The 21,046-nt window shown below is 65.8% G+C and overlaps 1 protein-coding gene across 1 annotated transcript; it reads left to right on the forward strand.

Moving 5' to 3' along the window:
• The first annotated feature begins 494 nt into the window (after nt 1-494).
• LOC137154689 (major histocompatibility complex class I-related gene protein-like) lies at nt 495-18,147 on the forward strand. Its single transcript, XM_067550440.1, has 8 exons — nt 495-541; nt 13,416-13,691; nt 14,557-14,832; nt 15,044-15,133; nt 15,610-15,642; nt 15,974-15,997; nt 16,838-16,870; nt 17,302-18,147. The coding sequence occupies exons 2-8, from the start codon at nt 13,436-13,438 to the stop codon at nt 17,304-17,306; spliced, it is 717 nt and encodes a 238-aa protein (XP_067406541.1). The 5' UTR covers nt 495-541; nt 13,416-13,435; the 3' UTR covers nt 17,307-18,147.
• Nucleotides 18,148-21,046: the final 2,899 nt, after the last annotated feature.

Below are 21,046 nucleotides of genomic sequence, written 5' to 3' on the forward strand. Positions count from 1 at the left end.
CTGCTGGGCTCCTTCTTCACACCCCGCTGCCAACCCTGCCCCGCCCCTCCAGCCCTGGGCCCGTCCCCTGCCCCTCCCTACGCACCGCCCAGCCTCCGCACCTCCCCCCCCGCTTCCCGGCCCCTCCCCCATCGCCTCCCGTCCGGCTGCTGTGTGGGGCCCGCCCGCTCCCGGGCCCAGCGCCCTGCGCGCAGCCCGCCGCAGTCACGGGCCGGTCGGGCGGGTCGGTCGGTGCCGGTTCGGTTCGGTTCGCTCTGACCCCCCTGCCTTCCGCCAGGCACACACTCGGCGCGCAATTTCTACACGGGGGTGTCGGAGCCCGGCCCGGGGCTGCCCGACTTCATCTTCGTCGGCTCCGTGGACGACCAGCTGACGGACACTACGACAGCGCGCGGGGCAGGGAGGAGCCGCGCGCGCCGTGGACGGCGCGGATCGAGGACCCGCAGTACTGGCAGCGGAACACGCAGCTCTTGCAGGGCACTGGCAGTCCAGTTCCGCGCGAGCCTGAACACGCTGCGCGGGCGCTACAACCAGAGCGCGGGTGAGTGCGGGGGGCTGGGGTGAAGGGGGGTGCGGGGGGGCGGGTTCAGCGCGGACGTTAGTGGCCCCCCCAAGCAGCGACTCGCGCCCCGCCCCCGCCATCCCGCCCCCCTGAACCCCCCCGGCTGCGCCCGGCCCCATCACCGCGGCTGCTCCGCCCGGCACAGACCGGCCCCCGCTGCCCCTCCCCCCTCCGGCCGGGCCGGTCCCAGCCCCCCCGTCCCGCTCCCCACACCCCGAGCGGGGGGGCCCGGCCTCGCAGCCCCACGTGCGCGGGTCACACGCTGCCCCACAGCCCGCCCGGCTTGACATGTCCCGGCGGGGGGGGTCACACCGGGGCTGGGCTTCTCCCCCTGCTCCCCCCGCCTCTGTCCTGCCCCCCATGTCCCGCCCCCTGCAGTCCCGGGGCTTGGCCCCCACCCCTGTCACCTCTCTCACTCCCTACCTCTGCCCCCCAATACCAGCTACTGTCCTGCCCCCCCACCTCTCCCCATGTACCCCCCCCCAGCTCTGTCCCCCCAGCCCCAGGGCTGTATCGTATCTGGGCACGTTGATGGGGCTCAGGGGGTCTCAGCACTGGACCCACTGCTGACCCGGCTTCTCCCCCCACCCCCCAAGCAAGGGGGCGGCTCAGCCCCTGCCAGCTCCCTGCTGTGTGTGGGGGAGGGGGGCCGGTGCAGCAGTGGGGGGCATCAGAGGCAGTTCCTGCCTGCCCCACCCCCACTTACTGCCATCAGGGACAGGGAGCGACCCCAATGGAGTGGGGGGGCAGAGAACCCAGGAGTGAGCTTCACCCCACACCCCCCATCTCCAGCCCACCTGCTGGGCTCAGATGGGGGGAGGCTTGGGGGGCAGTGTCTGCGGGGGGCAGGATTTGCCCTGACACAGACACAGTCTGGCCGTTTGCCCTCTTGGGGCTGGTGACGCAGCAGCCTCCTACTTACTCCTGTTCTTCCCCCCCCACACTCCCCGGTTCCCTCCTGCCCCCTCCCACACACCCCTGCTCCCCCTCCGGCTCCGGGCGGGGGTCTCCCCTCAGAGTGTCCCAGACCCCCCCACATGGGCTGAGGACCCTCCCAATGCCCAGCGCTGAGGGAGGTGGGTGCTGTCGGTGTCCCTTCCCTCCTCCCCCACAGATCTGCCCCTGTGTGTTTAGCAGCGGGGGGCCGCAGGGCTGGGGAGCAGGACTGCAACCCGGGGGGCAGAGCTGGGCTCCAGCCCCACCAGTGACCGCGGTGCAGGCGGCCCCATGACCCGTCAGGCCCCTTGGATTTTCCTCTGTGCCCAGGTGGCCCCAGGGCTCAGGCTCCGGCTGCTGGGTCCCTGCAGCTGCACCGGGCCCGCCGCCCCCCCCCCCCCCCCCGCGGGAGGAGAGGTGGGGCAGGACGCAGAGGGGTGTTCCTGCCAGCTCTCTAGGCAGGTGGCTTCAGCCGTGGGGAAAGGTCATCAGCGCGTCTCCCATCCCCACAGCAGTCAGGGCTTGGGGGGAGAGGCCGGCTCTGTCTGCCCATCCTCTGAGCAATGGGGCTGCAGGGCCGGCCCTCACAGCCCGCTGCTGACGTGTGGGGTGGGGGGCTCTGCACTCCCTCCTGCCCCCCATTCTTCAGTCCCAGGCCCCTCGCTATGGGGGGTGCTGCCTCCCCACTCAGACCCTCCTCCCTCCTGCCCCCCGAGCAGCTCCCACTCCCAGCACTGAGCTTTAAGGTCCCCCCCACCCTGGGGTGTCCTGGCTCCTCCCCCCACACAGCTTTCTCTGCCCTCCCCCCACACACACACACACAGGGCAGCGCCGTGGGGGGCCCTGGGAGAGCCCCAGGGAAGGGACTGGGCTGGAACTGGGGGGCAGGAGCAGTGCATGTGGGGTGGGAAGGTGTATGTGGCTGTGGGGGGCTGGGCTGGGTGTATAAGTGGGGCAGAGGCCCCCCAGGGCTGCAGTTCCTGTCGGGGCGGCTCCCGGCAGCTGTGAGGAAAGGCTGCAGATCAGTGTCACCGACCGAGCGTCCGAACCCCCCGCGTCAGACCCAGCTTGCTCGGGAGATCGGCCCCACAGCGCGGGGTTTGCACACACGGTTTCCTGCCGGCTGCGCCGGCACCGGCCCCAGCGGCTGCAGTGACACAGGCAGAGCCGGACCCGCCAGTCGCTGCCCGGGCGCCACGGAGGAGCCGCCAGGTCCCTGCTCTGCCCCGGTGCTGCAGGGCGGTCCCAGACCCCTGCTGCAGAGCAGAGCCGAGCCGGGTTTGCTTCCCTGGCTGGGTCTGCCCCACACGTGCACACGGGGGAGTTAGGGGCTGGGTCTCAGGGACCCGACCTCTCATCAGTGCCCCCCACTCACCTTTGTGGAGTGCAGCGTGGAGGAGAAGAGGGGGCTGCTTGACCCCCCCGCCCCCCCTCGGTGCCTGGCTGGGGATCTCTGGGGTTCTGTGACCAGCCGCCCTGTGCGTCTCAGCAGAGCCGGCCGGGGCAGGACTGACACGGAGCCCCTCTCCTGCGCCAGGAGCAGCAAAGCTGCAGGCTGGACAGCTCGTCCCACGTGCCCCCCCACAGACGTGCCCAGGGCTGGGGGCAGACGTCAGGGGCTGGCAGCACAGACTCCCCGGGGTTCCCCGGCTGCCAGCGCAGGCTGGGTTTGCCGCAGGCTGTGTGTTCCCAGGGCCCCCTCCCACTGGCAGCCCTGGGCGTTCCCACCCCTGCCGGGCTGGACTGCGTCTGGTGTACGACCTTCCCCCCGGGGTGACCTGCGCTGGGCAGACGGGCTCAGAGCCTCCTGCTGCGGAGACGCAGGCGAGGGACTTGGTGCTGGGCAAACAGTGGGGTACAGGCAGGGAACAGGACCCCCCCTCTGTTAGGGGATCCCCAAGCCCTCCAGCGAGAGCTGTCCCTGCCCCCTCACAATCTGATGGTGAGCGGCCACGGGGCACCCGGACCAGTCCCTACGGCCACCAGGCCCATTCCCTTCCCCAAGGGCCAGGGAAGCAGAGCAGCTGCGGGGAGCGAAACCCAGGCCCAGGAGCCCTTCAGCCGGGTGCGGCTCAGAGCCGGCTGCAGCTGCTGATTCTCCGGGGGGCGCAGGTTGGCAAGGAGGTGGCACAGACCCAGCTGTGGCAGGCGCAGGGCCCCCCCGCGTCCCCGGGCAGAGGGACAGCTCTCGGACTGGGAGCAGGAAAACTCCAGCGGGGATCCTGCCAACCCAGGTGTGAGGGCGGCTTCCAGGTGAGATGGACCGAGGACCCGTGTGGGACCGACGGACAGACAGACGGAGAGGAGGGGCCAGCTCACAAGAGCAGCCTCGCTGCCCGAGGGTCCCCGACCAAACCCCCTGTTCCTGTCGGCGCGAGGAGGAGCTGAGCCGGAGCAGGCGGCGGAGCAGCCGTGCAGCGCACACCAGCCTCCCTCCGAGCCCTGCCCTGAGCGGATGCGGCGCCGACCCCAGCTAAGGCCCAGCAACGGCTCAGCAGGGAGATGAAATCCTGGTGCCCCACACGTGGGGGGATGGACACGACCCTCTGGAGATGCTGCGAGGCAGCCGCTGCGTCCCTGAGAGCTCCCGCTGCGTCCCCTGCTCTGCCCAGCAGGACTGGCCAGACGGACGGACACACGGCCTATGTGACTCTGATACAGGAAACTCTTGGGGCGTCTCGGCGCGATTTCCGTGGCAGAGCCGGAGCCAGGGCTGCCGTGCGTCACCCGTCGGCAGGTGCAGCTGTGCCCGGGCAGGCAGCTGGCCAGGCCATGGTACTGTAGCATCGTCCCGGTGCTCAGGAGGGGACGTTTCTGGGCAGTCGGCGGATGAGCCGGTGGCGACTCCTCAGACAAAGCAAAGACACCCGGCTCCTGCCAGGGCCCGCAGGCGGGATATAAATCCTGTTCCAAGCCAGGCCACCCTCAGGCCTCCAGCCCAGCCCGTCAGCAGGTCAGACCGTCCTGGCGGCTGCAGGGGAAGACGGGCTGGGGCCAGAGCAGCCGATCCGGGGGTGACCCACACACAGGCCAACTGCTCCCCCAGACACCGGGTGACTCGCTGCCGGAGCAGACGGAGGGAGCCGTGCACAGATGGTCGCTTCTCCGGCGTGCGGAGCCTTGTTCTCCCGTCACCGCCCCACGTGGGGTCTGCACTGTCCAGCCAGCGTGTGCTGGGCCTGCCCGATCCATCCTCACGCACAGATCCTGTCTCCCTGCGTCCAGGCCTCAGGAGCGGGGGAGGCACAGTTGGGGTCCCTCATCTGCAGGCTGGGGAACAGAATCAGCCCCAGAGAGGGGACAAGGCACCAACTCCCGTCTGTCCCTGCACCAGGGCTGGGCTCGGCCGGAAACAGCTCCGGGGGATGCTGAGGAAGCCCCGATTCAGGACAGACGTTGAAGTCCCACCCGACGGTGATCAGCAAGGGCCCGTCTGTCCTCAGCAGAGCTGACAGACGCAGCCCCCCATCCCGTCCGTCAGCGTCACTGCAGGTGTCCCCGGGTCACCGCTGGGTCCCAGCATGTCCGGTGCAGCTCATTGCCCTTCAACCTCGCCGCAGCACCCGGGAACTGCCACAGTCCGTTGTCCTGGCCGCTGCCCTCGGACAGGAAGGGGTCACCTCTGGCCATCCTCAGTGACCCCCCAGCCAGAGGGGGAGCGGCACAAACCACCTCCCAGGCAATTCAGACTCTGGGGCCTCGGGTTCTTTCTAAACTGGGTCCCACCCCGCGGAGAGCTCGACACACAGTCTGACGGGGGATATTCCTTCAGAGATGGAGAATTCGCTGCTTTGCCCAGCTCGGCCGGCAGCCTGCGGGACGTCTCAGCCGCCCTGGTGTCACGGCTGGGGTGTCTGCTGTGTGTGGACGCGCTGCAGCGTGTGCAAGTGCTCCGAGACCTCGCCAGTCGTATCCACCGTCTGTGCATTGCACCCGGAGAGTCCGGCTTCCCCAGAGCCTCGTGACTCATCGATGGTGGCTCGGCTCAGGTCCCTTCGGTGCCTAGGGCCGAGCTGGACGGGATTGTGCTGCGTGCAGCGCCAGCCTGAGGGCAGGGAGCTCGCCTGGAGAGGAGTCCGGCCCGGAGCAGGGCAGGAGAAGCAGTGTGAACTGGGTGGGGCTCAGGGTGACTAGCTGAGAACTCGGGGCCCGTCCCCATGGGTGAGCAACTCCCTCCCGCTCAGCCAGACCCCAGTGCAGGGGCCTGCGTCTGCGACCAGGGCTGGACGAGGCATCGTCCCCGCAGAAGGAAGCCGACCCTCCGCTGTCCTGGGTGCAGCGAAGCCCCCAGGGATGTGAGCTTGGGGTGTTCAAGGAAAGCGAACCCTGGCGGGCGAGGGGCGATGCAGGGCTGCGCTGGCTCGAGTGCCTGGCGTCTGCGCCCAGACGTGTTCCTGTGCCTGGGGAGGGAATTTGTGGTGTCACCGAGACCCGTTTGCCTCGCTCACACACCGCAGGGGCCGGGGGTGATAGGCTCCCGGGGGTGGCCAGTTGGCCCCCTGCACGCCTGGCCCTTGCTCCCCAGAGGTAGCTCTGTTAACTGTAGTCAGGGGATCCGGGGCCGGACGGCCTGTGCCAGCAGGACAGGACTTGGACACGCAGCCGGGCCCCTCGTCCCATGTTCTAGCTGCGGGCGATGAGGAGGGAGGGGCCTGATAACGTTAGCGGGTCGTACTGGCCGAGCAGGCCTGGTTCCCGGATCGGAGTGTGGCTCGGTCTGCCCCCTTGTCCCCTGTAGGGCAGGATCTGCTGTCCCAGCGACGGCTGTCACCCTGAGCCAGGCACCCGCACTGCCAGCTGGCTGAGAGCGGCATCTCCTCCCTGCCGCCGTCCAGGCCCCTCCCACAGGTTCTCCCTGATCTGGAACCCGGGGCCGTCCAAGCTGTGCTGCAGGAACTGGGCCTGTCTCCTGCACCGCCTCTACGCATAGCTGGGCGTTCCTGCGGGGGTCGGACCCACAGCTCAGTCTGTTGCCATGTCAAGCGGCTGGTCTCACAGCTTCACACCCCGGGCAGGCAGAGGGTCTCTGTGACGGGGACGTTTCCTCACAGCTTCATCCTGGCTCCATCCTGCCAGCGCTCGCTGGGTGTCGCCGTGGGACCTTCACGCCCGACTCAGGCCCTTTGAGCCCCTCCGGACCATGTCAGGTGCCCTTCCTGGGAGTGTCCCCTCCCCCGGGGGGTGGGAGTTCAGGGCCTTCTCCCTTACGGCTCAGTCCTGTGTGTTCCCAGTGATCGGGGGCTCTTCAAACGGAGACTTGGGTCTAGCCTAGAAGCTGCCCCTGTTTTCGCAGGGCCCCAGTAATGGCACCTCCCCCTCTTTGCCCAGCTCCGTCTCAGCCGGGAGGCTCTGGCGCAGGCTGGGTGTTCATGGACCCTCGAGCTCCGCGTCCGTCACACCCGGGCTCTGTGCGGGGCAGTGCTCGGTCTGTTCTCTGCCAGCCACCAGCAGAAGGAAAACAGCCTCAAACCTGCTGGGCCAGGCTGGCTGAGATGCTGCAGCCTCCACGTCCCAGCCTGCCCAGCACCCACATCCGCGCCCCGCGCCCAGAGTGGCAGCAGCCTCCGGGCCGAGGGATCCTGCGCCCTGCAGGGTGAGATCTGCCTGCCCCGCTCACACCTTCCCCGTGCACAGCTGGACGCTCAGCACCAGCGACACTGCCTGCCTAGGAGGGGCCGGCGCTGACCTCTGCCATGGCAGAGAAGGAGCTGAGCACCCGGCTGTGCTTCTGTGCGACCCCCCTCCCCTCCCAGGGTCTTCTGCAGTGGGAACCTGGGTTACGGGTCTGTGGCCTCGTAGCTGGGGAAATGAAGAGGAAAATGTGTCCTGCCAGCCTGGCCATTTCCTCTTGCAGTCACAGGCCACAACCCCACCCCTGTGTCTGCAGCGTGTCTCTGGCTGGTTGGATAAACAGCCCGGGCGGGTCCATCCCCCAGTTCCTCTGCCGCAGGGACTCCCCGTTTATTGCCGCCGTGCCCAGAGATTTGTTCCCAACGCTTGGCCCGCAGGGGCCGTTGTCCTGGGTGCAGGAAGCTGTCCCCCCAGGCCAGCTTCATGTTGGAATTCCCCCCCACCCCACCGCCTGCCCCCTAAGCAGCGCCTGGCAGGTCTGGCTGTGCTGCTGGGGCTGCAGGGGGGAGTGGCAGATCTGCAGCCCCCGTAACCCCCAGAGGAAACTTCCAGTCAGTGGGAATCTGTTTTGTAATGTGGGGATAGTTGGTTATGCCTTCCTGGGGCCAAGGCTTCCGGGGGGGATCCCCCATCAGAGTATTTGTACATGCGGGTCACACTGCACCACCGCTGCACACGTATCTGCTACTCTGGGCTAGCCCTGAGACAGCTGCCACTCAGCCCTCTCCCCTCTCACTGCCCTGCCTCGCCTCCCTGCCCCTCCCCAGCCTCCTGCCCCTGCCCATCTTTTAAAAAATGCTTCATGTCTGTTAGGGCCATAGAGTGGGGCCAGGGGCTTGGGGGGGGGGACTGGCAGGGTGCTGGGAGCTGCACAGACACAGATGGGCCCGGCCCTGCCGCCGGCACCAGGCAGCCCTGGGGAAAGGCAGAGGCAGCGTTTGAATATTGAATGTGGGGGGCAGGGGCAGGGAGGTTAGGGCATCCCATGGAGGGAGCATGACCCCCCCCCATCAGCGGCAGAGCCCCATGGGCAGGGAGGGTCAGGTTTGCGGCCCCATTTCCTGCTGTCTCCCCCTCACCCCGTGAGGCTGGTGGTTGCGGCAGCAGTGGGGTACCGAGGGGGGTGATGGTGCTGGCCTGAGTGGGGGGTGCTGGCCAGAGCCTCAGAAGAAGAACCCTTCCCCCCCCACCTACACACATACATTCCCAGCTGCCTCCTTGAGCCCAGCACAGGAGGTGGAGGGGCTGGGTTGGTGTGCGGGGGGATGTCAGTGGGGGGCGCTTCCTACGAGGAGGGCCTGGCCAGCGCCCCCCACAGGCCAGCGCCTGGGGGCAGGGCCCCTCCCTCCATACTCCACTCAGTCTGGGATGCCTGGGGGCAGGGCTGGGTGGCACAGAGGGCAGGGGTTAAAATCATAAATCATTGCCCCCAAACTCCGCCCATGGGGCAGGGTAGCGCCCCCCTGCCGTGCTGGGCAGGGCCGTGCCAGGGTTATTGGCTCTGGTTTGTGGTTTGGCTCCTGGGGGGTGCCAGGGTGGGGCTAGCAGGAGAGGAGGGAGCAAACAGCCAGGCAGTGCTGGGGGGGGGGTGGCCAGAGTGCGCAGGGCAGAGAGCAGCCCCCTGCCTGGGGGGTCCTTCCCCCCCCCCGTGCAGCTGCCTCCCAGCAGGTTCCTTCCCCAGCCCCCCTGGCAGGGGTGAGGGGACACCACAGGGACCCTAGTGTCCCTGAAAGGGGGGGTCTCCCCTCGTCTGTGCTCCCCACACACCCCTGCCCCACGTTCCGCCTCCTGCTCCCTCTGCTGTAGCCTCAGGCTTTCCCCTCGTCTGGGCCCCTTATTTCCTGGTACCCCCCGACTCCCCTCCTGCATCTCCACCTCCCCCCATTCCCCAATCCATCCTCAGTCTCCCCCCACCCCGCGGGTGCCGCTCACAGCTGTGCAGACACTCGGTGCAGCCCGGCTCGCTGGCATGTGCCATTAATAACAATGCCCAGCTCCCAGGCAGGGCTTTTCCCGGGGAGCTCCCAGCCCCTCACACTCTGATCTGTGTCCTCACCGCCGTGGAGCAGGGCGGGTATCCCCAGTGCACAGCTGGGCGCGCGTGGGCCCTGACCCACGGTCACACACGGAGACTTGGCCGAGCCGGGATTGAACCCGGGGTGCCCTGTCCTAGAGCAGGGCCTGGATCATCACCCCGACCAGTCTTCCACCAGCCCCCCTCTGACCAGCGTGGGGGGGCAGTGCTGGGGAGAGAGAGAGCTTTGGGGCCAGACCCCTGTGTGCTCCCCTCTGGCCTCGTGGCTGGGCAAGGGGTGCAGGGCTGCCAGCCCCCCCAGCTCCCTGCTCACCCACCCCCCCACGCCCACCCTGACTCACCCACACCCTGCGCATGGGCAGAGCGGCTGCAAAGCAAATCTGGGGCTCAGGCCCCCCCGCCTTGCACCCCTCTCCCCCTGCCCCTAGCCCGGCCAGCCTCGGATGGACACAGATCGTGAGTCAGACCCCACAATAGCAGGAGATCAGCCCAAACCAGCGTGAGATCATGTTCAGATCAGACTGGGTTGGGGGCTGTTGTTCCTGAGTTTTAATTCCCCCCGCCCCACACACACAAGTGTGTGGGGCAGCCCCAGTGCTGCCGACTTGTCCCTATGCCCAGAGCTGGGGGGTTCTAGCCCCACTGCAGGGCTCTGGGGCTGCCAGGTGGTGCTGAGCTTCCAACTTCTCCCCAAACCCAGCATCCTCCTCCATGAATTCTGTGCCCCCAGCCCCAGGCCTGCCCCTCTTTGCCTCTCCTTTCCCAGGCGGGGGGTGGGAGAGGAGAGGGGCAGGCAGCACAGACTGACCCTGGTTCATAGGGGACAGGTGGGGCAGGGCTGCTGTACCGGGTCCCCCTGCCCTGCGGTGAGAACTGTGTGTGCTGCTCCCTCTGCCCCTCCCAGCCGGAAACACCTCTCAGCTGCGGGGGTGCTGGGGCAGGGGCGTGCGGGTGTCAGGGGGCGGGAGGACACCCAGGGGATCACTGTGGGAGGGAGGCGACCATAGAGCAGCCCTGGGGTGCGCTGAGCCCCATTTATCACTGTCTGGGCAGGGACATCACCTGTCCAGGGGCAGCTTCCGGGCCTGGGAAGACTCCCTGGGACTCCCATGGGACAGGGACGGGAGCTGCTCCCTGGGGTAGGGCTGTGGCTGGGACGCTGCAGCCTCTGGCAGCTGTGGTGCTCCGTGGGCAGTGCCAGCGTGGTCAGAGCCGCTTTGCCCTGCTCCGAGGACCCGGCCGGCACCCGGCAGACTGAGGAGCTGCAGAGGTGGCTTACCGCTACATCCCCCGGTGTGGACCCGTGCTGGGCACAGCCCGGCTGGTGCACTGGGGTGGGGGGACTTTCTGACCTGGTGGGGGTGGGTTTCGATACCTGGCTCCTGCTGCCTTAATGGGATTGTCTCACCCCCGGGCGGGTTTGTAGACCCAACCCCATGGCACGCTGGATCTGTGTGTGTCAGGAGAGCCACGGGGCTGCCCAGTGCTGGGCGCAGGAGACAGACCGGCTGAGCTCCCCTGCAGCTGGGTGTAGCTCAGAGACCAACCCACCTGTGGAGGGGACGCTCCCTGTGCCAGTGCTGGCTCTCCTGGCGCCCCGCCCATGGGCCTGGTGCTGTTAGCAGGCTGCACTCGGCGAGTGTCACCCCCAGTGTGCTGAGCCAGGCGTGTGTCTGCAAGTCTGCGTGCGCCATGGGCAAAGGAGCAGGAGGTGCCAGGAGCCTGGGCTGAGTCTGTGCAGGGCAGGAGGCTCCTCTCCCTGCCAGTTACCCCCCTGCCCCCAGTCTGAGCTCTGTGCTGGAGGGGAGAGGCCCTGAGCAGTGCCCAGGATGGCAGAGCAGCAGAGAGAGCTGGGGGCAAGGGCAGCTGAGGCAGAGAGGCTGGGGTGAGGCAGAAGGAATTGGGCGGGGGGCAGAGGGTACAGATGGGGCTGGAGCAGGGGTGGAGGAGCAGGGACATGGTAAGAGGCAAAGACAGAAGAGCCGGGGGCTGGTGCAGGAGGAGGGGTGGGAGGAGCTGGGGATGCAGCTGGGACAGAGGAGTTGTAGGGCAGGCTAGGAGGAGGGCACAGGGGGTGAGGGGCTGCCCAGAGCTGGGAAGGAAGGTGGGGTGGATGCTGTGGCCGGGAGGGGCTCCTGGGGGCAGGGAGGGAACGAGTGACATCATGGGGGGTGTTGGAAAGGGAGAGTTGAGTGGGGATGCAGCAGAGACAAGTCGGGTGGGATGGGCTAGAGGGGGGGGGGGGAGCTGAGACCCAGCTGGGAGAGATCAAAGGGGGGAGCAGTGACAGGGGGGAGCTGGCAGCTGAGAAGAGACCCTGGGGAAGGAGGGGTGGGGGAAAGCAGAGAAGATGGCCTGGACACTGGGGGAGTTGGGCCAGGGGAAAGGGGGACCCCAAAGGAGATGGGGGGGGAGCAGAAGGATCCATAGGGTCAGGTGGGAGATTCCCAGGGTGGAAGAGGGTCCCAGCCACACACCTCCGGACAAACAGCAGCCTCCCTCCTTGGTGTTTGGGGTTAAGCACCCCAGGAACAAGCAGCAGTTAACAACAGCACCAGAGTTTTACCTAACCCCAGGCAAAGCCAGGGCAGACCCAGGTCAGGGTGTCGAAAGGGCTACACAGGCTCCAGTGTCCCTGCTACAGCACAGAGCCCCCCATGACTGGCTAGACACACCGCCTGTCTGCCCCACACCAGTGCAGCCCCCACCTCTCTGGCTCAGTCCAGCCAGCCGTGCACACCGATGCTAGCACCTGGGGAGCTCAGGCTGGTGGGTCTCGCTGTCCTGTCGGCTCCAGGCTGTGCTGTAAGTCTCCTGCAAGCCCCGGGGCGGCAGCTGGCTCTCCTCCATGCAGCTCCTGGTTCTCACCTGCCTGGTGCACCCCTGCACCTGGCGCCTCTGGCCCAGCTGCTCCGCTCTGTGCAGCTTCTTAGCTCTTGCTTTGTTCTCACGCCGAATCTTCCTAGGCTTGTTCCCCGGCCCCCCCACTCTCTCCCACCAAATTCAGTGGCTCAAACCCTCCCAGGTGGTCCGTAGTCAATTCTGCGCCTTGGTTTGGAGAGGTGCCCCCCAGAGTAAGGAGATGGGGGGCTGGGGGAGAGGGGCTCGTTCCAGCTCATCTATCCCGTCTCCTGCTGCCGGGCCCAGCAGTGTTTTGTCAGAGCTCCTGTCTGTGCTGTGAAATGCCTCACGTGCGGGGACCACGTAACACGGCAGCCTCCCCTCAGTGCCGGGGCTCAGGCTTTGCTATGTAGATGTGAAGCTAAGCCGGGGGGTGCCCAGGCTGCCCTGCGGGGGGGCCGAGGCTGCTGCCAGGGACACAGATGGTGCAGCTGTCAGACACGCCAAGCCACATGTAATGGCTTGGCCTGAACGGCCTAAAGGGAGGAGTGACTGGGGGGGACCGGACCTGAGACCCCTTCCAGGGGCCTGGCTGTCACAGGGTGGGGGCGTCATGTGCTGAACATCAGACAGGTCCCAAGTAGGGACCCAAAAACGGGGCACCCAGAGTCACTCGACACTGGGACTGTAGGTCCTTGTGTGTACACGGGATGTCTGCGTATCCCAGCTGGGGGGTGTGTGACTACCAGGGTGTGTGGATCCCGCGTGGGTTGTGTCTGCTGCCTGCCCCGCGGTAGGGGCCATCTTAGCCAAGGGGCCGTGGTCCATGACTGAGTGCCATCTTCTGTGGCTGCTGCCTGCCCCCTGGTGGGAACAGCGTGATCGGCCCTGGTGGGGCCGTGGCTGTCTTGAAATACTCCTGTCACCCCTAGATCATGGGGAGCTTAAACCCCCCCCACCCAACGTCCCAGGAGTCAGGGACCCTCGGGTGCCCCCTCCCCTTCCTTTGCCCTGGGACTATAGGGGTGTTCTGCAGCCCATCCCATTCCTGGGGAGCATGGGCTGCCCCCCCGGTGCAGCTGCCGGTTACAAGGGGTCCTGCTGCTGCCTTTATCACCCGCCCGCCCGCTGGTGCCCTGCGCTCGGGGCCAGGGTGGGGGTGGGGAGCTCAGTAGCCGGTCCTGGGGAGCTGAGGGGTTGGAGGACGAGGTGGGAGGCAGGGACTGGGGGGTGCCCAGCCTGGCACAGGCAGGGGGTCAGCACAGGACCCCACACAATGCGGGAAGGGACCCACCTGGGCGCAGGCCCCGTGCCATGGGAGGAGGGGATGTTCCAAGGGACAGGCTGGATCTGCTGCCTGGCTGCAGCCCTGACCCAGCCCTGGGGCCTCTGGCTGTGTGTGTGTTTCAGGCTTTCACACCTTGCAGCTCATGTACGGCTGCGATCTCCGGGGTGACGGCACCACTGGGGCTTTTCACCAATATGCCTATGACGGGAGAGACTTCGTTAGCTTCGACAAGGACACCCTGACATGGACAGCAGCAGATGCTGGTGCGCAAGTCACCAAGAGGAAATGGGAGGCTGAGAAGGACAATCTTCAGCAGGATAAGAACTACCTGGAGGAGATCTGCATTGACTGGCTGAAAAAATACCTGGAGTATGGGAAGGACGCTCTGCAGAGGAAAGGTCAGCTGGGACCTCCCCCCTCCACCCCCAATCCCCTCCTAAAAGTGTCACTGAGCAGAGTGGGGAGCTTCATCTTCTCCCCCACCCCTCGCCCCTTCCCCCCCCTCTCCCCCCATGCCTCAGCCCCTGTCAGGGAGAGGAAAGGGAGCCAGACACACCCTGCCCGGCACAGGGCCAGACTGTCCGTGTGATCCTCTCATCACTGTGTGTCTTCCCCAGTGGAATCTCTCCTGCCTCCCCCCGTCTCCTGCTGGGTGGGGCCATGGGGGGGAATGTGTCTCTGGCTCATTCACTCTCTGTCCCTCTGCAAACAAAGAGAATTTCCTATTTTACAGGCAGGAGACGCTGCGGACAATAGGTGCGGGAGGGGCACATCCGGCCCAGGGGTCACTGAGGGGTGTATCCTCACTGTAGATACCCCCCCCCCCCTGGCATGCTGAGCGCTGTCTGTGCCGGGGTGTTTGTCCCCCATCGGGCGAGGCCCCAGCGTTGCTGCAGGAGCCACTGTTCATCTCCTGTCCCACCCGCCCTGTTCAGACCCCCCCACCGAGCAGAGCCCTCGGGGTGCTGGGCCGGCCCGTGTCAGAGTCAGACGTGAGAGCGCGGCTGCAGCGGGTCCCATCCCTCTGCCCAGGGCAGGGCCGGGTTGTCCCCGCGCTCCATGGCCCGGGCGCTGCCTGCTCCGGCTGGACGGCAGAGCAGACGTGGGCACGGGGCTGAGAGAGGTGGGGGGGGCTCAGCTGCTGGGTCTCCCTGTGCAGGGGGCAGAGCCGGAGCCTCCCACGGGGGATTCCAGCCCCCTCGGCTGCTGCCCCAGTGGATCCGGCTCAGGGGTTCCCGCTAACTCCATGTCTCCTCCCCCCAGAGCAACCGCGGGTGCAGGTGAGCGACCGGCTGAGCCGGGACGGGCTCACCACCCTCTCCTGCCAGGTGCACGGCTTCTACCCGCGCAGCGTCGCCGTCGTGTGGCTGAAGAAGGGGGTGGCCGTGCCCCAGGAGATGAAGCGTTGGGGAGTGGTTCCCAGCGGGGACGGGACCTACCAGACCGGGGCGACCATAGACATCGACCCCAGCAAAGAGACGGATTATACCTGCTGCGTGGAGCACCCCAGCCTGATGGAGGATCTGAGAGTGCCCTGGGGTGAGGGGACGGGCCCTGGGATAGGGGGAGAGGGTTTCAGGGAAGGGGGGTGTTATGGGCATTGATGGGTAGAGCGGTGACTGACCCCTGGGATGCGGGGAGGGGATTTCGGGGGCACACAGGACACTGATGGGGATCGGGGTGACTGACCCGTGTAACAGTGAAGGAGGGTTCGGTGTGTCCCCTGCTCACTGGCCCTTTCCCGTTCCAGCGCCCAAGTCCAGCGTGACGCTGATCGTGGGGATCGTTCTCGGGGTTCTCGTGCTGGTGGCTGTCATCGCGGGAGCTGTTCTCTGCCTCAGTAAGTGCCGGGGGGGCTGGCGCCGTCTGTGCTGGGCCGTGGTGCAGTGCCCGTCACTGTAGGGCCTGGGCCAGGAGACGCTGGCTGGGCCCTGCACGCAGCCCAGGGGAAGCCGCGGTACAGACCCTGCGTCAGGGCTGTGTGACTGCCCTGCTCTGCTGCTGGCCAGGGCCGCCTGGGGGCAGAGGGGCAGTTTGCTCTGGGCCCCGAGCTGTGGCCATTGTGAGGGGTGCTGTGACCTGGCACGTGGGGTGGCAGCACCAAATCTGAGTTGGTGCCAGGACCCTGAGCCAGGTCGTGGTGCACAGAGGGGGAGCCAGGCTCAGCAGCCAGACCCAGGTAGGGAAATGGTCCCTGCAGAGCCTGTCATCCTGCCCTGGGGTGGGCCGGGCACCTCGTTTCTGGGCCACGGGCTCAGATCGCAGCCAGGTCCTGCCCGGAGCAGCCAGCTCATGGCAATCTGCTTCTCTCTGCAGGGAAGAAGAAAAGCGGCTACAAAGCGGCTGCAGGTGAGTGCTGAGCCCCCCCCCCCGTGCCGGTCGCTGGGTGACCCTGGGTGACCCTGTACCAGGCAGCCCCCCCACGGCCGCTCGGAGGCTGGGGAGCTGCAGCGGTGGGTCCGGCTAGCGCCCGTCCTGGGCAGTGACACGCCCTGGCTGTACCCGTCCGGGCCCAGCTGCTCCATGTAGGTCACCCATCGCTGGGTACCCGGCACAACGGCAGAACACCGACATCCGGCTCCGTTACTGGGGCGTCTCCGTGTGTCACGAGTGTGGGGCAGGGGAGGACGGGGACCTGCGTTCTGCGAGACACTGACCCGGCTTCCTTCTCCCCACACAGCTCACGACGGCTCTGCCAGCTCCGGTAGGTGACGTGCGGTGATGCTAGCCCAGGGGACGGGCGGCTGCCCTGAGACATGGGGCTGTTAACGCAGCCCAGGAGCCCCTCTTTTTGGGGGGGGGAGCTCTGCTGTTTTGGTGACACTGGAGGCTTCTCTACATGGGGAAATTGACGGGCAGAGCTGAATTATCACCCATCGCTAGGCTGGTCGATTTCCCCTTGTAGATGAGCCCTCACTAGACTGAGTTGAAAGGAACCTAGGGGAGTTATTGGGAGTCTGGGGAGTTCTAGCACCCAACTCCCTTCGGCTGCTTTGAAATTCTGAACCTGCCGTCGTCGGCAGCCTGTGAAGTCAGTAGCGGGGGGGGGGGTGTGTGTGTGTGTGCGTGTGCGCGCGCACGCGCGCGCAGCTGTGCCAGCGGGGGGGTTTGCAGCCATATGCACCCCAGCCCCACTGCAGACTCGGCCCTGGCGGTGTCTGGCCTGTGTCTAGCCCTGCCGCCTCCTGCTGTGGCCGGGAGTTGGGTGTGGGGTGCTGGGACGTGTCGTGCACCGATTGGGGTGATGTAGGCGTCCCAGCCCCACTGATTTCAATGGGGTTTTGGCTCCTGAGTCACCGAGGTGCTTCTGAAAATCTCACCCCAGCACGTCCCAGTCCTTATTGAGGGGGGGCGATGCCAGGTAAATTTGCCCTGGGCTGCAGTTCCCAGCCCCACACCTGGTTCCCCCTGGCTCGCCCGGCTGGTGCAGCACATCACACCCACCCTGCCGTGGGGTAAACGCTGACACGAGGGGCCGGGCAGGGGACCCGGACCCGGTGTGTGCCGGAGACACTAACACCCCCTTCTCCTTCCACCCTCCCAGGAAGCAACCAGGGATCTGACACTTGTGTCAAGGGTAAGTGAGGGGAACCAGCTGGGGGACTCAGTGAGGCCTCTAGGGGGAGACCCCTGCCCCTCGGTCCCCAGGCCCTGCCCTCTGAGCAGCCAGCTGTGGGGAGCCTGCCCCTGATCTCACTGCAGTCGGGGTGCTGAGTGTGGGGGCTGCATCTCCCCTCTGCAGGGAGGGCTCCAGGCAGCAGGTGCTGGGGGGGCCCATTGTGTCTCGGTGACTCTGCCAGAGAACGGATCTGGGCTGTCACTGTTCTGCACTAGCGGCAGGGGCCAGGGATTGCCGTAGCTGGGGACACACTGCACAGCTTCACCCCCCTCGGCGCAGGCTGTAGCCCCGGTCAGAGCGTGACACCGAGCGCCCAGCCGCGGAGCTGGCATTGCTGACTCTGCTCACCCTGACCCCCGGCTCTGACTCTCCCTGTCTCGTTTCTGCAGCGTAACGGAGCCGATCGGCCCCTGCGCAGCCAGACGCCAGGAGAGAGACCGGAGCAGATCAGGCTCCTGGCAATGCCACAGCTCGTCAGCGCCTTCCGCTCTCTGCTCACAGCCCTTTGCCGTGATTGTACCCGATGAAACGCCGGCTCTGAGACAGCAACTGCAGCTTCCACTTCCCCATTGCAGGCGCCTGGGCTGCAGGGCTGGGTTCTCCGGGGTCGCTGATCGCTTGATTTCTGTATAATTACCTTGGTTTTGCAAACATTAACTTACAGCGCTGCGGGTCTTGTTTGAATAGAAAAATGTACCATTGGCTGGGATGCATTGCTGGTAGGCGCTGGTAAAGCAAACAGATCAGTGTGTGTCGCTGATTGTAACTTAGAGCCAGCTTTCTAGTTCTGCACTAATTGAGGTATTAACCTGATGTCTCTGTTCTGCTGTCAGGTCACTGGGCACTCCAGTGCCTTGCCATAGTGTGATTTGCACGGGTGTAACTAAAGGTGCGTTTAAAGTGCTCAGGTAAATCTCTGTGTGGACACTTTATTCTGGGGTAAGACGTGGCTTGTTTTGATTCAAACTGATTCCCAAGTGACTTCAGCGACATCAAAAAAGGCCACTTCTTCTACCAGAACCAGTGTCCGCTGACTGAACTGGTGCTAATTTGTGTGTAGACAAAGCACCAGTTCTGCTCCCCAATGGTTGATTTTTGCGTGTGACGGATGTAATTTTTTTTGCTTAAGATTTTTAAAAGCATTTTAAATAGTGATATTAACAGAGCTTGTAAATCTCTTGTAACTGTCATGGGGACACAATAAATGTCGGTGTTGGGTTTTTAATCTCTCCTTACCCCGTTTGCAGGCTTGTGTCTGGCGGGTCGGGGAATGGGGTGTATCGTAGGGCTGGGGAACAGAGGGGCCCGGCAGGAAGGGGGCGGCACATGTGTATGTTGGGTTTGTGGTGGTCAGAAGTGCTTGGGGGTGAATAACGGGTGTTGGGGTGGGACTAGGCAGCAGCGGCACAGATCGACAGGGGCTGGTGGGAAACATGGGGGGCTGGCCCTAGGGGTAGGGGGTCGACACAGCCCTGCTCAGGGGTAGCGGCCTGCAGCCAGCGGGGGAGAATGAATTCTTCAGAGGGCAGCTGGGGCCTTGCCTTGCTGGAGCTGACAGGCTCCCGGGGAGGGTGTGTGGGCCGGGCTCTGTTCTGAGGGGTTTTCCTTCCTGTTACCGGTCATTTCTCCGACCCCAGTAACTCCGGCTGTGTGGAGTGTCTGTGTTTCTGGGGGTTACGTACAGACACTCGCACATGGGGTATGTAACCCTTCCCCCCCTCAGGCCTGAGCCACCCAAGTTTTGCACCAGCGTAACTGTTTGTGGGGTGGGGGTGACTCTTCTACTGGGGTAGCGAAATGAAGTCTGTACCACCCCTGGCCTGCACAGAGTTGAATGGCTGGAAAGCTGCTAATCCAGGGCGGTGTGTTCCCCTGGTGTATGAGACGAGCCGTGTTTAACCGCACCACACATGGCGTGTTGTACCGCACTGGTTACACTGGCCGGGCTGCAGGGACCAGTTTGTGTTGATGGGGCCTGTGGGGGGGGAAGGGAAGTACCACGTGGATGGGGTCACACGTGGTAGCAGAGGACGGTAGAGGCTCCCTGCGGGCGGACGAGTGTCTGGCAGTAAGTGGTGCTGGAGCAGTGGGTCTAAGGGGAGAGCGCGGGGAGCAGTGAGATGAGAACCGGCGTCGCCTGGAGAAGGACGTGGTGGAGCTGAGCAGAGGGTGGGGCTCAGCAGGGCTGGCAGAGGCTGAGCTGCTCCACTCGGGGTATTTGCCGGCCTGCACCCAGATCTGGGGTGAGCGGGACCGAGGGAGGGTCCCCGCCCCTGCAGATGGGAGAGGTGGCGCAGCCTGGCTCTGCTGCTGTGACTAACGCAAAGGGCTCCTAGCCACCACATGTGACAGGCCAGTGGCCCCGCAGAGGGGAGGTCGCAGAGAGAAGCGGGCGTGCTGCAGGCTCAGAGGGGCAGTACCAGGAGACCACGACTTGACCCCCGAGCAGCGCGTGTGGCCTTACGTCGGGGCAATGCTCTGCAAGGCCGTTCCTCCCAGGGCCGTACAGAGCAGAGCGAGCAGCGTCCCCTGTCAACGCAGGCGAGCTGGAAAACAAAGATGGCGTGAGCGGGACGGGGCTGAGAGGCAGGGCTGGGGGCAGGGCCCAAGCATCAGTTTTTCAGGCCCAGAACAAACTTGTAACCTGGGTCCCCTCTCTCACACTCACACACACACCCCAATCCCTCGTCCCACACGGACAATCTCATGAGCCATGAAACATTTTTTCCTCATGGTGATGGGGGTTGCAGCCTGGGCTGAGCCCCCCCCCCCCATCAGAGGGAACCCCCCACGGTGAGTGGGAATAGACTCTGGGGTGCCAACTTTGTAGGGCCCATAGACACTGGCTTGCTGGCCCCGTGCAAGGAGGGAGGGGATAGAGACGCCCACCCACTGCCTGTGAGAAGCCGTGTGACTGGCAGCAGGGCCCCTGCAGATCGGCTGCAGTACCCAACCCCCCTCCTGGGGCCAAGAGCTGTAGGGATGCTCGGACGGCCAGACGGACGGATGGACAGGTGAAGACAAGGGGCTACGAGGGGTCCCAGGAGGCTGCTGCTGAGGATTGTGCTGATCCCTGAGGTATCCTGGAAAAAACGACCCCAGGGTGACCCCCCCACCTTGCAGAGGGATTACAGCCGCAAATGGGCCCATGGAGCCGGGGCTGTCAGCTGGGGGGACGTCTTCGAAGGGGTGGGTCTGGAGCAGATGTAGGAGAGCAGCTGACCGGCAGCTGTGGCTGAGGGACAAGTAGTCTAGGCTCTGTGGGCTGCAGACAGGCTGGCTGATGAATTTGGGGACAGGGTCAGGACATGGACTGGGTCCAAAGGGGGACGGAGCCAGGTCAGGGACACCCCAGGGGAGCCACCAAGGGGCCCCCAGAAGGGGAACCCCCCCCCCCAGTGAGGTACGGCTAACGCTGGGACAGACCGATGTCCCCGAGACCAACGAGACCGGCGGTGCCGTTCCTGGTGGGGGGGGGGGGGCGCGATGCCCATGGCTCAAGGTCGGGTGGGGCCAGCCAACTCCGCCGATTGTTACTTGGGTGGGGGGGCTTCCCCAGAGGAGGAGACGGCTGCCTTGGGCAAGGGGGGGGGGCAGTGGCAGCATCACAGTGCCTCCCGGGGGGGGGCACCAGACCAGCTCAGTGGGGGAGTGCGGGGCCGCCCCGAGGTGGTGGGCCCAGGCTGGTGGGTGCCCGATACCTACCTGACCCTGGTTGGGGGGGGGAGGGGGGGTGTTGGACCCCCCCCCCCCCCCCAATGGTGGTACCCATGGCGAGGGTTCCTCTGCAGTGGGGGGCTGAGGGCCCCAAAGAAATGGGGGGGGGGGGGCTCGATCTGGTGCCAGCCAAGGTGCAATGGGGAGGGAGTTGGAGGATTGGCCAGGGGATCCGGCAACAGCGGGGGGGGGGGGGGGGGGTGTGTCCCCAGAATCACCACCGCAGGCTATTGTACGGCCCACGCTATCCCACTCTCAGGGGACCCAGAGCCCCAGGCAGTGGCTGCTGCAGAACTTCTACTGGCCGGGATCCTGGACGGGGCCAACTGCTGCTCCTGTGACCCTGCCAGAGGGCGAGGATGGCTGAGGTTACAGTGTGGGTCACAAGGTGGGGTGGCGGCCGGCTAAAGCCAGAGC

This window comes from Emydura macquarii, unplaced genomic scaffold (genome assembly GCF_026122565.2).
Source record: "Emydura macquarii macquarii isolate MOO-44397 ecotype Brisbane River unplaced genomic scaffold, CSIRO-AGI_Emac_v2 contig_1284, whole genome shotgun sequence".
Lineage (NCBI taxonomy): Eukaryota > Metazoa > Chordata > Testudines > Chelidae > Emydura > Emydura macquarii.

What these genes read in the sequence shown, in the direction of transcription:
- LOC137154689 (XM_067550440.1), top strand. Translation starts at nt 13,436, where the DNA reads ATGTACGGCTGCGATCTCCGGGGTGACGGCACCACTGGGGCTTTTCAC. An exon ending in GGACGCTCTGCAGAGGAAAG is followed by an intron (nt 13,692 to 14,556) that starts GTCAGCTGGGAC and finishes TCCTCCCCCCAG; the next exon opens with AGCAACCGCGGGTGCAGGTG. An exon ending in CGACGGCTCTGCCAGCTCCG is followed by an intron (nt 15,998 to 16,837) that starts GTAGGTGACGTG and finishes CCACCCTCCCAG; the next exon opens with GAAGCAACCAGGGATCTGAC.